The sequence below is a fragment of the Schistocerca nitens genome, chromosome 1 (genome assembly GCF_023898315.1).
Source record: "Schistocerca nitens isolate TAMUIC-IGC-003100 chromosome 1, iqSchNite1.1, whole genome shotgun sequence".
Lineage (NCBI taxonomy): Eukaryota > Metazoa > Arthropoda > Insecta > Orthoptera > Acrididae > Schistocerca > Schistocerca nitens.
The window spans coordinates 116,586,417-116,603,826 of record NC_064614.1 but is presented as its reverse complement, the minus strand read 5'-3'; the positions used below and the strand labels follow the sequence as shown (position 1 = coordinate 116,603,826).

General features: G+C 44.1%; 1 protein-coding gene across 3 annotated transcripts in view; it reads left to right on the top strand.

Annotated features, from left to right (window-relative positions):
• The window catches only part of LOC126242219 (short-chain dehydrogenase/reductase family 9C member 7-like), a 189,467-nt gene that overhangs the window by 85,125 nt on the left and 86,932 nt on the right, over positions 1-17,410 (top strand). For all 3 annotated transcript variants that reach the window (XM_049948072.1, XM_049948070.1, XM_049948071.1), the window contains exon 4: positions 241-423. In XM_049948072.1, coding sequence (XP_049804029.1) covers positions 241-423 — 183 coding nt within the window. The remainder of the gene's footprint in view (positions 1-240; positions 424-17,410) is intronic.

Sequence of the window (17,410 nt, the reverse complement as noted above, 5' to 3'; positions counted from 1 at the left end):
ACTTTCCTTTACTCTGCTTACATATTTCCCTTAACGTTCACGGACGCGCAACGCCACTAGGTGGTATTCATTTCGTGGTGACGAATCGGCGTAATGTTTCGCATGTTGATATGGTGGCAACACTGACGCCCTACAGTGTAGTAAGAGATACAACACCGAGCTCGCTTCATTACTGGTTGCTCACAAAGGCCGTGCAGATTGACAGAACCCATGAGCAAGGACTGACCGTGTGTTCCGCAGAGCTATGGGCGCTGGTGAACAACGCCGGGGTGCTGGAGGCGGGGGAGGCGGAGCTGGCGCCCCCGGAGGCGTTCGAGCGCACACTGGCCGTCAACACAGTGGGCGTGGTGCGCGTCACGCAGGCCTGTCTGCCGCTCATCCGGCAGGCCAAGGGCCGCATCGTCACCGTCGCCAGTCCACTGGGTACGTAAACAGCACCACCAAGGACTGCAACAGCACAGCAGCTGCGCTGAGCTCGTAACATGGCGCTACTAACTGGCCAATGGTTTGCATCCCTACACTATGTAGCTTCAGTCCGACCTATCCTTTCCATTGCGAATGTCTGCTGGATATGTACACCACCAAAATTCTTTATCTATTTCTCTAACGTCTTCTACCATAATCTTCCTTCCCAATCTCTCTGTCCATATCATCCTCCTCCACACTCTCTTTGTCCATCACTTCAACCTCCACACTGTCTGTATCCTCCTTTCACCTCTCTCTATCCATCTCCTCCTTCCACCTCACTATCCGCACATCTCCGTCTCCCCTTTCTCTGTCCACCTCATCCTCCCATATCTCTCACTATCCACATCCTTCCTCCCCCATCCCCCTTGTCTCTCTGCTCAGCTATCTCCATACACATGCAGCCCCTGCAAGACAAGTTGATATTACCAGCGCAACACACCTCCTTCTTCTTTCCACCTCATCCTCCCACATCTCTCACTATCCACATCCTCCCTCCACCCCCCCCCCCCCAAATCTCTCCACTCAGCTATGTCCGTGTGCACATGTAGCCCCTGCTAGATATGCTGATATTACCTGCACAACACAGCTCCTTCGTTGTCCATCTCCCCACTCTCTCTATCCATTCCCTCTGTCTGCCCCTCTACCTCAGCCTCCTTCACACTCTCTCTGTCCATATTCTCCCCCCCCCCCTTACCTGTCTATCTCATTCTCTCCCTCATTATCCATCTCCTCTCCTCCCCTTCAGTCTGCTCAGCTGTCCACATCAGAATGTGCAGCATCTCCAAGGCACGCCAGTACTACTCACAAAAAATGCCTGTCTTGGAGGGCAGCCTATATTTCAGGACTGGCAAACCTTTTTTGCCCATGTCCCTGGTCCTATAAGAGTTAGGTTCTAAAACCCACAGTGCTGATTTTGATTCTTGTATAGCAAGCAGTATGTGCAGTAAATTTGGTTGGAAACGAGTCAGTGTTTTAGGAGGAGACGCTGGACACACACACACACACACACACAAGCGCGCGCGCGCGCGCGCGCGCGTGCGCATCCTAAGTATTTAATCTTTTTATGCCAGACAGTTACTTGTCTTGCTTCCAGTCGACCCAAAATGATTGTGCACATTTTGTTTTATGTATTTTCTTGATTTTTCTTTCACTCGGTGCCAGCAGATCGTGGCACATGTCCTGACGAATGCACCACCCTGTCACCAAGTCAGTAGTTTGTAATTACGTTAAATTGAGTTGTTTCGAAATCTGCTGGGTATGATTGTTTAGAAAGGAGTATTCAGCCTGTTACACAATTCCTATTACAGGTTTCTAGGTGTTGTAGACCGGACTTAGTAGATAAGGTTTTCATGAAGGAACGCATCTTTGGAAATGTACCGTTTGACCCTTGGAATCAAAACCGTATCACTTTCAAAACTCCCACTGCACAGAATGCGGATGTAGCTAAGTCGACCTTCCTAGTTGTGAAAGTACTAATTTCTCGTAGTCGTTGTAGTCGGACGAAAATGGTGTGTGACGTCATACTTACGACAGGGACTGACGAAGGCGCCCTCTCCACAGTTTATGTGTGTACTCTGAAGCGGGGGAGTTGAAAGTGATCCGATTTTCACACTAATTTTATATCCAAACAGGACCGTTTCTGGACTTGGGTCCCTTACCAATACTTTGTGACTACTAACAAGGCTCTCTCGCGCGGAGGATCGAGTCTTCCCTAGGGCATGGGTGTGCGTGTTAGCGTAAGTTAGTTTAAGTAGTGTGTGAATCTAGAAACTGATGACCTCAGCCGTTTGGTCCCATAGGAATCCACACACATTTGAACATTTTTTTTTCTTTTTTTTTTACTAACAAGGGAACCGCACCTACTCGTCATGGCCGATTCCTTTCAAATTTATGGTATACGCAGGGCTTGGACAGATATGTAAGTTAAATATTTTCAACATTTCGCGGTCCTGTCAGCAACTGTATAAATATTAATTTTAATTTTAATAACCAACAGCCTCAGTTGAAATGTTTACCTAGATTTACCTAGGTTACAGTCGGAATAACCCAACCTTCTTCAGAATAAAAGTAACTACCGTTTGCCCATAGTGAACATCGTCAAGCTAAAACTACAAATCCATAAATTATCGTCAGACTGTAAAACTTATCTGAAACTGCCTCGGCTCCACTTCGCCACCGCGATGCGGCAGTCGCGAGTGCTGTGCTGGAACTGACCGCAGTGTCATAAGACCCGCCTAGGCGGACACAATAACTTGCGCCTGCGCATAAACTGTGTGATAGTTACTTGTTGGGACAAGACGCGAACCTAACTCCTAACCTTGAATTTACTAGTAAAGTGAAGTGAAAGAAAGGTACAGCTGAGGAAAAGAGCGTATATGTTATCCTGGGCAGAACGTACTTAGATCGACTGTCTTAACATTTATGAAGTATTCGTTCGTCATGATATGAGGAAGACATCACGTGCTTACAACGCATGGCCTGTCTAGGAAATAGTTTTAAGTGTGTTGACTGGAGCGATGTTCGCCAAGTCATACTTCAGCTTTCAACATAATTCCGCTGCCATTCCCTAAGTTCAATGGCAGTGGACACCTGGCCTGAATTATGATGGTAGTGTTCCACACACAGTTTTTGCAGTGTATATGTGGATCACCTGTATGAAGGCAAATTGAATACCCCATTGCCGCCACATTCCCCTACTTCAGTGTTATCTGTAACCCATAACCATAACTTCGTCATGAAGCTCAATCAGGCACGTACATTAGTTTTTGACTTGATTCTAGACCATTTCAGGTCAAATACACTAATCTAGAATAATGACCATCTATTTTATATGGCCCGTATTACCGGATGTTACAGATTAGATATAGACTTGTTCATAAGTTCAATAAGACAGGCCACACGTTGTAATCACGCGTGATGTCTTCCTCATCTCATGGCCAACGAATACTTCATAAATGTTAAGACGGTCGATCTAAGTACGCTCTGCACAGGATAACATATACGCCCTTTTTCTCAGCTGTACCTTTTATTTCACTTTACTACTAAATTCAAGGTTAGGAGTTAGGTTCGCGTCTTGTCCTAACAAGTAACTACCACACAGTTTATCCGCAGGCGCAAGGTACTGAGTCCGCCTAAGGGGGCCTCATGACGCTACGGTCAGTTCCAGTGCAGCACTAGCGGCTGCCACATCGCGGTCGTGAAGTGGGGCCGAGGCAGTTTCAGATACCTTTTTACAGTCTGGCGGTAATTTATGGATTTGTAGTTTTAGCTTGACGATGTCCATTATGGACAAACGGTAGTTACTTTTATTCTGAAGAAGATTGTGTTATCCCGACTGAAACCTAGGTAAATCTAGGTAAACACTGCAACTGAGGCTGTTGGTTATTAAAATTAAAATTAAGATATGTAAGTGACAGAGGTGGGAGCTCGAGGTGGCCAAGCGTTTACTAACAACAGCAAAGTTGTCCCGGGTTTGAGGAGGCGCGAACTGCATACGTTACCGTAGTTTCCAGTCTGCAGCGGAAGGAGTGATCCGAGCGCCGTGAGGTCGAGACCTTGCGGAAACATTTTTGCTTAAATTCTGCGTCACGTACACTGAAAGTAAACTTAAATAATATTCAGTATATTTTATTTATTAATGTTTTCATAAAATGCTTGAAAAGAAAAGATAAAGGATAATTTGCGATTCTGTGGCCGTGCGGTTCCAGGCGCTTCAGTCTGGAACCGCGTGACCGCTACGGTCGCAGGTTCGAATCCTGCCTCGGGCATGGATGTGTGTGATGTCCTTAGGTTAGTTAGGTTTAATTAGTTCTAAGTTCTAGGCGACTGATGACCTCAGAAGTTAAGTCGCATAGTGCTCAGAGCCATTTAATTTGCGATTCCATATAAATTTTCAGGAAGGGATTGTACACGAGAACTTCGTATCTAAAATTAGACAGTTTAATTATTTTGCAATTGATAATATACAAGTGCTCGAGTGATGTCGTAAAACCAGTGGAGCACTAATTTTCTCGGCGTCTTGGACACGTTATAAGCGCCGCATCACATACATTATTGTTTTAAAGTTGCTGCAGAAAAAAACTTGGTTTACGTTCATAAAAGGTTCTCTCTCATAGCATAGTTAGGCACCAAAGCACGCGTAGAGCATTATTTTGCCATACATTGGCAAGGATAACTAGTGACATACAACGGCATATATTTGGATGCAGTGTTCTCGGTATGTGATGACCTGATTATAAAAATAGGCATTGCAGTTTTGTTCTAGCAGAGAATCACTTTAATACTGCAGAATGACAATCCATCTGCATGTTGAAAAATCTTGTCGAATAATTGAGTCCTCGTTTGTCCTCTCCACGAGTCAATTAACAGAAGAAATTTTCTCCCCTGCACGCAGAGCCTGAATACATCGTCAACAAGTCTTTGTTTGGGGCTGTTGTAAGTTTTCCGCACTGTGATCAAGTAGTGACAGTCCTACACTTTGACGCGTACTCATCCATCATACTGTGAAATCTCTGTCTCTCTCTTCCCACTAGTTTGCACCCATCACCGATAATTCTTTCAGTAGATGCTGAGGTGACGTGAACAGAAAGCAAATCAGATATTTTTTTAATTGTTTGGTGACTTATGCTGTTTGAGCACAGACTGTCGTTTGTCGGAAGTATTTTTTTCGTGAGAAATGCTTCGTATCATTCCTTATTAACTTTGAATTTCTTAAAGCAATACATTTACAGAATATGAATCATCCTTGCAGATACTGTATATCGAACACCATTTAGCGTTTTTGCACATTTGAGCGAGACAATTTTTTACTATTAAGTAAATACCTACCCGTAAGCATGGACGAAAAACTGGACTAAAAGCTACTTATTGGCACACATTAAAAATCATATACTGGAATGACAGTAACAGTTACGACTGGCGATAACGGAGTGATGTCAACAATAATTATAACACTGTCAAAACAATTTCTTTTGGTTGCTCCCACATTCTGATTTTACTCGAAGAAAAAGATTGAAGCGAAGCATGAAAGCGCAACCGACTGAATCGGTGATATCCATTAAGTTGCTTCCATAAACTGGTTTCACTCAAAAGCGTAAATTAATAGTCCAACCATAAGTAAAACTACAGCTAGTTGAAAAGAATGTTTTCATTACGTAGCTCACATAGACTGGCTTCAGTCAAATGACCGAATGAATAATTCAGCCGACAACTAATGCATAAACAAGCAACTGAATGTGTCGATTGTCTTTGAATAACATGCGAAAACGATTGTTCTCATCCGGTTGTTCTCATCGCTAGCCTGTAGCGACGTTGGATGACGTTTCAAGGTGTGAGTTCCTACGCTCAGTTTGTTCCTCAAGACATCCTTTATAACTTCTTAAAGTTTACATATGATGGCTAAAATGAAACTGCCCGAGAATATTTCACACACTCTAAGGTAGGCAAACCAACTAAACATTACCTGGGGCATATGACGCAGCTTGGGCTGATGTAAGTTAGGTTGCCCGTTTTATAAGTGAGTGAGATATTTTCTGGGCCAGTTTTATTTTAGTCACCCTGATAACTTTGCAGACTTCCGTAGCGGTTGTCGTTGAAGGCAAAACCTTATGAGTCGACAGGCCGCGTCGTATTCCACTTCAACCTTCTTCTCCGTCCGACTGATGCAGCTGACATTTTCGTGGAACATTTAGAGCAAAAGACAATACGTAACGCGGAATTGAAGTCATCTTCAGTTTGGATGCGCACTCCTGAAGAAGAATCACAGCAGAGGCATCGAAACGTCCATCACTGAAGAAATCTGAAGAGGAATACGTCGCGGCCTCCGGTCTTGAAAACTGCTGGTATCTTTTGGTCACGCTCTTCATATCCACGTAACTAGGAAATTTGAAGTTTATGATATTATACATAGCTGTTATTTTCTCAGCAACTGTGGTATATATTTCAGGATAAAATTCACGCATCAGCTGCACAATTAGCAAATTTATTTCACTTTACCGGTCTCAACAAATTCATCCGTCACCTCTAGAAGCCTACAAAATTTGAGATATTATAAATCATTAGAAGTTGCCCATATATGAATGTAAAGCAAAAGAAGCGTACTAAAAACTTACTTAATATTGGTTTAGAAAATGTTAATATCTTTCACAAAACCATAATGCCTCGACATGTAGAAAAATGTGTATATTGTATGTGATACTTTCAATACAGATTGACTACTTATTTGTTTAAAAATCATGACGTCACTGTGTCATTTGCCACCAATGTCACCAAGCTGCTCTTTACACATAATGAGAAACCCACAACAGACAAATATCTCGAATGTGGGGTACATAAAATTCAGTGTAATATGTATCCGAGTTTTTGTATTGGAGAGACAGGGAAGGAACTTAAAGACCCTCTTTCGTGAAGACTTCCTCAACAAAGACACTGAAAATTCAAATAATTCGACTTTCTCAGAACCTCTCAAAATCGAGAAACATACTCTTCCTCCTCCATCTTTGCTTAATATGTAAATTTTGCATGTAATTGACAAGGGCTACGAAATGAACCTCTTAGAAGAGCTAGAAGTATTTGAAGATTCCTACCTAAATTCGGAAGACTTGTAGAGCGACCAGCTTGCTTGGAAAAATAAAAACCATTTTCATTGTGTAGCATTTCTTATGAAATAGTGAAAATCAGCCCATTTCTTTTAGATATTAATGGCGGCAATGGCTTACGTGGTACAATGCGCCATGTTTTTCTTACTTATTATATATGAAACTACCTTTATAAACAATATTTCTAATTTTTATGTGCTTGTATGCATGGTTCTTGCAACTAGCACAACAACTTGACTATGTATATAAATGTGGTTTATTTACTATAAGTTATCAATCCCCCCCCATGAAGCATGGAACTTGCCGTTGGTGGGGAGGCTTGCGTCCCTCAGCGATACAGATAGCCGTACCATAGGTGCAACCACAACGGAGGGGTATCTGTTGAGAGGCCAGACAAACGCGTGGTTCCTGAAGAGGGGCAGCAGCCTTTTCAGTAGTTGCAGGGGTAACAGTCTGGATGATTGACTGATCTGGCCTTGTAACACTAACCAAAACAGCCTCGCTGTGCTGGCACTGCGATCGGCTGAAAGCATGGGGAAACTACAGCCGTAATTTTTCCCGAGGGCATGCAGCTTTACTGTATGGTTAATGATGATGGCGTCCTCTTGGGTAAAATATTCCGGAGGTAAAATAGTCCCCCATTCGGATCTCCGGGCTGGGACTACTCAAGAGCACGTCGTTATCAGGAGAAAGAAAACTGGCGTTCTACGGATCGGAGCGTGGAATGCCAGATCCCTTAATTGGGCAGGTAGTTTAGAAAATTAAAAAGGGAAATGGATAGTTTAAAGTTAGATATAGTGGGAGTTAGTGAAGTTTGGTGGCAGGATGAACAAGACTTTTGGTCAGGCGAATACAGGGTTATAAGTACAAAGTCAAATAGGGGTAATGCAGGAGTAGGTTTAATAATGAATAAAAAATAGGAATGCGGGTAAGCTACTACCAACAGCATAGTGAACGCATTATTGTGGCCAAGATGGACACGAAGCCCACGTCTACTACAGTAGTACACGTTTATATGCCAACTAGCTCTGCAGATGACGAAAAAATTGAAGAAATGTATGACAAAATAAGAGAAATTATTCAGATAGTGAAAGGAGCCGAAAATTTAATAGTCATGGGTGACAGGAATTCAGTAGTAGGAAAAGGGAGAGAAGGAAACGTAGTAGGTGAATATGGATTGGGGCTAAGAAATGAAAGAGGAAGCCGCCTGGTAGGATTTTGCGCTGAGCGCAACTTAATCATAGCTAACACTGGGTTCAAGAATCATAAAAGAAGGTTGTATACCTGGAAGAATCCTGGAGATACTAAAAGGTATCAGATAGATTATATAATGGTAAGACAGAGATTTAGGAACCAGGTTTTAAATTGTAAGACATTTCCTGGGGCAGATGTGGACTCTGCCCACAATCTATTGGTTACGAGCTGTAGATTAAAACTGAAGAAACTGCAAAAAGGTGGGAATTGAAGGAGATGGTACCTGGATAAACTGACTAAACCAGAGGTTGTACAGAGTTTCAGGGAGAGCATAAGGGAACAAATGGCAGGAATGGGGGAAAGAAATACAGTAGAAGAAGAATGGGTAGCTATGAGGATGAAGTAGTGAAGGCAGCAGAGGATCAAGTAGGTAAAAAGACGAGGGCTAGTACAAATCCTTGGGTAACAGAAGAAATATTGAAATTAATTGATGAAAGGAGAAAATATAAAAACGCAGTAAATGAAGTGGGCAAAAAGGAATACAAACGTCTCAAAAATGAGATCGACAGGAAGTGCAAAATGGCTAAGCAGGGATGGCTAGAGGATAAATGTAAGGATGTAGAGGCTTATCTCACTAGGGGTAAGATGGACACTGCCTACAGGAAAATTAAACAGACCTTCGGAGAAAAGAGAACCTCTTGTATGAATATTAAGAGCTCAGATGGAAACCCAGTTCTAAGCAAAGAAGGGAAAGCAGAAAGGTGGAAGGAGTATATAGAGGGTCTATACAAGGGCGATGTACTTGAGGACAATATTATGGAAATGGAAGAGGATGTAGATGAAGATGAAATGTGAGATATGATACTGCGTGAAGAGTTTGACAGAGCACTGAAAGACCTAAGTCGAAGCAAGGCCCCGGGAGTAGACAACATTCCATTAGAACTACTGACGGCCTTGGGCGAGCCAGTCCTGACAAAACTCTACCATCTGGTTAGCAAGATGTATGAGACAGGCGAAATACCCTCAGACTTCAAGAAGAAAATAATAATTCCAATCCCAAAGAAAGCAGGTGTTGACAGATGTGAAAATTACCGAACTATCAGTTTAATAAGTCACGGCTGCAAAATACTAACACGAATTCTCTACAGACGAATGGAAAAACTAGTAGAAGCCGACCTTGGGGAAAATCAGTTTAGATTCCGTAGAAATATTGGAAGACGTGAGGCAACACTGACCCTTCGACTTATCTTAGAAGCTAGATTAAGGACAGGCAAAGCTACGTTTCTAGCATTTGTAGACTTAGAGAAAGCTTTTGACAATGTACACTGGAATACTCTCTTTCAAATTCTGAAGGTGGCAGGGGTAAAATACCGGGAGCGAAAGGCTATTTACAATTTGTGTAGAAACCAAATGACAGTTATAAGAGTTGAGGGGCATGAAAGGGAAGCAGTGGTTGGGAAGGGAGTCAGACAGGGTTGTAGCCTCTCCCGATGTTATTCAATTTGTATATTGAGCAAGCAGTGAAGGAAACAAAAGAAAAATTCGGAGTAGGTATTAAAATCCATGGAGAAGAAATAAAAACTTTCAGGTTCGCTGGTGACATTGTAATTCTGTCAGAGACAGCAGAGGACTTGGAAGAGCAGTTGAACGGAATGGATAGTGTCTTGAAAGGAGGATATAAGATGAACATCAACAAAAGCAAAACGAGGATAATGGAATGTAGTCGAATAAGTCGGGTGATGCTGAGGGAATTAGATTAGGAAATGAGACACTTAAAGTAGTAAAGGAGTTTTGCTACTTGGGGAGCAAAAAAACTGATGATGGTCGAAGTAGAGAGGATATAAAATGTAGACTAGCAATGGGAAGGAAAGCGTTTCTGAAGAAGAGAAATTTGTTAACATCGAGTATAGATTTAGGTGTCACGAAGTCGTTTCTGAAAGTATTTGTATGGAGTGTAGCCATGTATGGAAGTGAAACATGGGCGATAAATAGTTTAGACAAGAAGAGAATAGAAGCTTTGGAAATGTGGTGCTACAGAAGAATGCTGAAGATTATATGGGTAGATCACATAACTAATGAGGTGGTGTTGAATAGGATTGGGGAGAAGAGAAGTTTGTGGCACAACTTGACTAGAAGAAGGGATCGGTTGGTAGGACATGGTTCAAAATGGTTCAAATGGCTCTGAGCACTATGGGACTCAACTGCTGAGGTCATTAGTCCCCTAGAACTTAGAACTAGTTAAACCTAACTAACCTAAGGATATCACAAACATCCATGCCCGAGGCAGGATTCGAACCTGCGACCGTAGCGGTCTTGCGGTTCCAGACTGCAGCGCCTTTAACCGCACGGCCACTTCGGCCGGCCGGTAGGACATGTTCTGAGGCATCAAGGGATCACAAATTTAGTATTGGAGGGCAGCGTAGAGGGTAAAAATCGTAGAGAGAGACCAAGAGATGAATACACCAAGCAGATTCAGAAGGATGTAGGTTGCAGTAGGTACTGGGAGATGAAGAAGCTTGCACAGGATAGAGTAGCATGTAGAGCTGCATGAAACCAGTCTCAGGACTGAAGACCACAACAACAACAACAACAACAAGTTATCAATCTGTGTTTATAATTATCACATACAAAATTTACATTTTTCGACATGTCGTGGCACTACAAAAGGATACTTCCCAATGTCGTGTCGGACCTCCTTTTGCCCAGCGTAGTGCAGTAACATCACAAACGAAGAAGATACACATGGAAGGCCCCTGGAGACCTGAGGAGACAACAGATTGATTACATTCTAGTGAAAGCACGTTTTAGGAACCACATAAAAGAATGCAGGAGCTATCCATCTGCAGACATAGGCAGTGACCATAACCTGGTCGTGTTGAAAAGTTCACTGAGATTCAAACGTTTGAAGAAGAAGCCAGTAGAACTTAAATGGGAACTAGAAAAACTGAAAACTGAGGGACTGGTAAAGCACTATGCTCTTGAAACAGACAACCTAGCTAAAATTTTTCAACATGGTGGAGTAAATGAAGACTGGGATCAAGTTAAATCTGGTATATACAAAGCAGCAGAAAAGACAGTTGGAAGAACTGAACCCAAAAACAAGAGGAAATGGATTACAGAAGATATTATTGAGCTTATAGAAAACAGGAGATTATACAAAAATGCAACTGATGAACAAGGAAAAGCTGAATAAAGAAGAATTTAGTTGACAGAGAGGCTAGGAAAGCAAAAGAAAATTTTCTTGAAGAAATGTGCACGGAAGTGGAAGAAAATATGCAAAACGAAAGAACTGATTTAGTCTACAGAACAGCAAATCATTTTTTTAACAAACGTAAAACAACACTCCCAGGCATAACGGAAAATAAAGAGAGGAAAATGCTGTTTGGTGAAGACATGGTGAAAAGATGGAAAGAATACATAGAGGAGTTGTATGCCGGAACACCTCTTTTGGAAGAAGTAATAGGAAGAGAAGGGCAAGCAGAAGAAGATGACAAGGGAGATGACATTATGCAAGAAGAATTTGACAGCGCTCTAAAAGAGCTACAGGACAACAAAGCAACGGGTATTGATGACATCCCTGCAGAACTAATAAAGAATGCTGGTGACAGCATGAAAATGATGCTGCTTAATCTTACTAGGTCCATCTATAACACAGGAGAGATACCAACAGAAGTCCAGAAATGTATCATTATTCCTATACCAAAGAAGGCAGCAGCTACAAAATGTGAACAGTACCGAACTCTAAGCCTAATATCACATGCATCAAAAAATTCTCATAAAAACAGTTCTGAACAAAAGGTGGAGGATATGCTGAGTGAAGATTAGTTTGGTTTCAGAAGGGGATTGGGAACAAGAGAGGCGATTCTCGCTCTTAGACTCGTTATCGAAAAGCAATTACAGAAAAATAAACCAACTTACATTGCCTTTGTAGACATGAAAGAGGCATTTTATAATGTTATCTGGCAAGAGATGTTCAGAGTGCTGAGGAAAAGTGGAGCGGTTCAAATGGCTCTGAGCACTATGGGACTCAACTGCTGTGGTCATTAGTCCCCTAGAACTTAGAACTACTTAAACCTAACTAACCTAAGGACATCACACACATCCATGCCCGAGGCAGGATTCGAACCTGCGACCGTAGCAAAGTAGAGCGGAATGGAGTACAAAGACATCCGTGTGATACTCAGTTTCCATAAGAATGAGGTGGCAGTGATTAGGAACTGTCACCAGGAACAAGAAGCAAATATCAGAAAAGGGGTAAGACAAGGATGTGCTCTCTGTCTCCTCTTATATTCAACGCTTACATCCAGGAAGCTATAGACCAAGTTCGAAAAACTTGGGCAGAAGATAGACATGCTAAGTTATGCAGTTGATTTTGCTGTAGTCACGGAGACAAAAGAAGATCTACAGGAAGTCCTCAGAACAATGGAAAAAAATCTGTGCAATCAGTATGGAATGAAAATGAACAAGAAAAAGAGTGAAGTGATGTTATGCAGTACAGAAGCAGAATCTGAACCTCTGAGAATGAGAATTGGAAGAGAGGAGCTGGAAGTGATAGAGGAATTTACTCACCTGGGAAGCAAAACCACAAGGGATGGTAGAAGCCGGAAAGAAATTGCGAGCAGAATAGAAAAGGCCAAAATTGCATTTAATCGGAGAAGGAACTTACTCAACAGCAACAACATCAGTCTGAAAATAAGGAAACGTATCATGAAAGGTTTCGTTTGGAGTGTGGCCTTATACGGATGTGAACTTGGACAATTGGAAGAAAAGAGAGAGGACAGCTAGAGGCCCTGGAGATGTGGTGCTGTAGAAGGATGATGAAATCAGCTGGAGAGACAGAGTAACAAACGAAGAGGTGCTTAGAAGAGTACAGGAAACCAGATCTCTGTGGAGGCGCATCCAAACAAGAAGAGAAAAACTTCTAGCGCACGTCCTACGACACAACAAAAATCATTGGAACAATAGCAGAAGGAGCTATTGAGGGAAGGAACCGGCGGGGGCGACCAAGGATATCATACATGAACAGACCATGAATGACGTTGGATGTAACACATACGTGGAAATGAAGAGGAAGGCAGGCAGAAGAGAGGAATGGCGCTCTGCTGCAAACCAACCTCAGGGTTGAACACTAAAAGAAGAAGTGCAGTAACTCGACGTGGCAGGGACTTCTAGGTCAAAAATCATTTCCACATATGCTTCGAAACATTTACTTAATTAGCTTACAGTAGGAAGTAACGGCTCTGAAGGAAACAAAGAATAAACATCCAACTCTTAAAATCAGTTACCCTTCCAAGGAATAAACACTGTGCTTCACTGGTTGGTATCTTGTTCACACAGACTGAACTAGTCGCTGGGAGTTACCCGCACAAACGTTGAGTCATGCTGCCTCTATAGTCGTCCATAATTGTTCCCGGTGCAAGATTTTGTGCACGAACTGATCTTTCGATGATGTCCCATAAATATTCGAAGGGATTTATGTCGGGCGATCTAGGTGGACAAATCATTCGTTTCGAATTCTCCAGAATGTTCTTCAAACTAATGGCGGACGATTGTGGCCCGGTCACAAAGCGCATTGTCATCCATGAAAATTAAGTCCATGAATGGTTGCAAGTAGTCTCCAAGTAGCCGAACATAACCATTCCCAGTCACTGATCGGTTCAGCTGCACCAGAGGACCCAGTCTATTCCAAAGAAACGCAGCGTTTGCCGACAGAAATCGGGATTCGCCTCACCTGGCCACGGTCTTCCAGTCGTCTAGATTCCAAGCGACACGACCACGGGTCCAGGAGAGGCGCTGCAGGCGATGCCGTGTTGCTAGGAAAGGCACCCGCGTCGGTTGTCTGCTGACACAGCCCATTAACGCCAGATTTCGCCACACTGTCGTAACGGATGCGTTCGTCGTACGTGCCACATTGATTTTTTTGCTATCATTTCACGCAGTGTTGCTTGTCTACTCTACGCAAACGCCGCTGCTCTCCGCCGTTAAGTGAAAGCCGCCGGCCACTGCGTTGTCCGTGGTGAGAGGTAATGCCTGGAATGTGGTATTCTCGGCACACTCTTGACACTGTGGATCTCGGAATTTTGAATTCCCTAACGAGTTCCGAAATGGAATGTCACATGCGTGTAGCTCCAACTACCATTTCGCGTTTTTAATTCCCGTCTTTCGGCCGTAATCACGTCTGAAACCTTTCCATATGAATCACACGAATACAAATGACAGCTCAGCCAATGCACTGGCCTTTTATGCCTTGCGCACGCGATACTAGCGCCATGTGTATACATTGCTCAGCCGGAACATTATGACCATCTGCCTAATAGCCGATATGTCCACCTTCGGCACGGATAACAGCGGCGAGGCGTCGTGACATGGAACCAATGAGACCTTGATAGGTCGCTCGAGGGAGTTCGCACCACATCTGCACACACACGTCACCTAATTCCCGTAAATTCTGGGGAGGGGGGAGAGGGCGATGACCTCTGACGCCACGTTCAATCACATCCCTGATGAGTTCGATCGGGTTCGGATCTGGCGAGTTGGGGGCCAGCGCATCAACTGGAACCCAGCTGCACTCCCATCGGAAAATATGATCGTCATGAAGGTGTGTACACGGTTTGCAACCAGTGTACGACACTCCTTGGCCGTCATGGTGCCTTGCACGAGCTCCTCTGTTCCCATGGATGCCGACATCAATGCTCCCCAGAACATAATGGAGCCGCCGCCAGGTATCTCCATCCCGCAGTACAGCTGTCAAGACGCTGTTCCCCTGGAAGACGACGGATTCGCGCCCTCCCATCGGCATGATGAAGAAGATACCGGAATTCATCGGACCGTGCAACGCCCTGCCACTGTGCAAACGTCCAGTATCGATGAACACGTACCCGTTTCAGCCGTAGTTGCCGATGTCGTGGTGTCAACATTGACACATGCCTTGGTCGTTGACCGCGGAGGCCCATCTTTAGGTTGTTCAGTGCACTTTGTGTTCAGACACACTTGTGTTCTGCCTAGCATTAAAGTCTGACGTTAGTTCCGCCAAAGTTCCCCACTTGTCCTGTTTTACCAGTCTGCCTAGCCTACGACGTCCGACGTCTGTTATGAGACGTGACCGCCCAAAGCCACGACGTCTGGAAGTGGTTTCACCATGGTTTCGCCACGTGTTGAAGACACTCACAATAGCACTCCTCGAACACCCGACAAGTCGCGCCGTTTCAGAAATGCTCGGGCAGAGCCTCCAAACCATCACAATCTGGCCGGCCGATGTGGCCAAGCGGTTAAAGGCGCTGCAGTCTGGAACCGCGTGGCCGCTACGGTCGCAGGTTCGAATCCTGCCTCGGGCATGGATGTGTGTGATGTCCTTAGGTTAGTTAGGTTTAAGTAGTTCTAAGTTCTAGGGGACTGATGACCTTAGAAGTTAAGTCCCATAGTGCTCAGAGCCATTTGAACCAGCCATCACAATCTGCCCTCGGTGAAACTCAGATACGTGGCGCGCCTTCCCCATTCTGCACACAGACTGCACGCTCATTGATACTACACGCACCGTACGCGTGTCTGATCAGCAGTCATTTCTCGTCAGGTGATGCTGCTATCGCCTGGACGGGTTTATATCGACAGTAGGTCGGTAGTCATAATGTTCTGGCTGATAAGTCTATGTGCATATGGCTCTCGCGTGATTTTCGGACACCTCATTGTATGCTTCTGTGAAGAATATGACATCTGGTAAACCAATATTAAGGTTTCTGTAATACAATTCTTACACTTTACATATATACTACTGGCCATTAAAATTGCTACACCAAGAAGAAATGCAGATGGACAAATATATTATACTAGAAGTGGCATGTGATTACATTTCCACGCAATTTGAGCGCATAGATCCTGAGAAATCAGAACCGAGAACAACCACCTCTGGCCGTAATAACGGCCTTGATACGCCTGGGCATTGAGCCAAACAGAGCTTGGATGGCGTGTACAGGTACAGCTGCCCATGCAGCTTCAAAACGCTGCCACAGTTCATCAAGAGTAGTGACTGGCGTATTGTGACGAGCCAGTTGCTCGGCCACTATTGACCACACGTTTTCAATTGGTGAGAGATCTGGAGAATATGCTGGCCAGGGCAGCAATCGAACATTTACTGTATGCAGAAAGGCCCGGACAGGACTTGCAACATGCGGTCGTGCATTATACTGCTGAAATGTAGGCTTTCGCTGGGATCGAATGAAGGGTAGAGCCACGGGTCATGACACATCTGAAATGTAACGTCCACTGTTCAAAGTGCCGTCAATGCGAACAAGAGATGACAGAGACGTGTAACCAATGGCACCCCATACCATCACGCCTGGTGATATGCCAGCATGGCGATGACGAATACACGCTTCCAATGTGCGTTCACCGCGATGTCGCCAAACACGGATGCGACCATCATGATGCTGTAAACAGAACATGGATTCATCCGAAGAAATGACGTTCTGCCATTCGTGCACCCGGGTTCGTCGTTGAGTACACCATCGCAGGCACTCCTGTCTGTGATGCTGCGTCAAGGGTAACCGCAGCCATGGTCTCCGAGCTGATACTCCATGATGCTGCAAACGTCGTCGAACTGTTCGTGCAGATGGTTGTTGTCTTGCAAACGTCCCAATCTGTTGACTCAAGGATCGAGACGTGGCTGCACGATCCGTTACAGCCATGCGGATAAGATGCCTGTCATCTCGACTGCTAGTGATACAAGGCCGTTGGGATCCAGCACGGCATTCCGTATTACCCTCCTGAACCCACCGATTCCATATTCTGCTAACAGTCATTTGATCTCGACCAACGCGAGCAACAATGTCGCGATACGATAATCCGCAATCGCGATAGGCTACAATCCGACCTTTATCAAAGTCGTAAACGTGATGGTACGCATTGCTCCTCCTTACACGAGGCATCATAACAACGTTTCACGAGTCAACGACGGTCAACTGCTGTTTGTGTATGAGAAATCGGTTGGAAACTTTCCTCATGTCAGCACGTTGTAGGTGTCGCCACCGGCGCCAACCTTGTGTGAATGCTCTGAAAAGCTAATCATTTGCATATCACAGCTTCTTCTTCCTGTCGGTTAAATTTCGCGTCTGTAGCACGTCATGTTCGTGGTGTAGCAATTTTAATGGTCAGTAGTG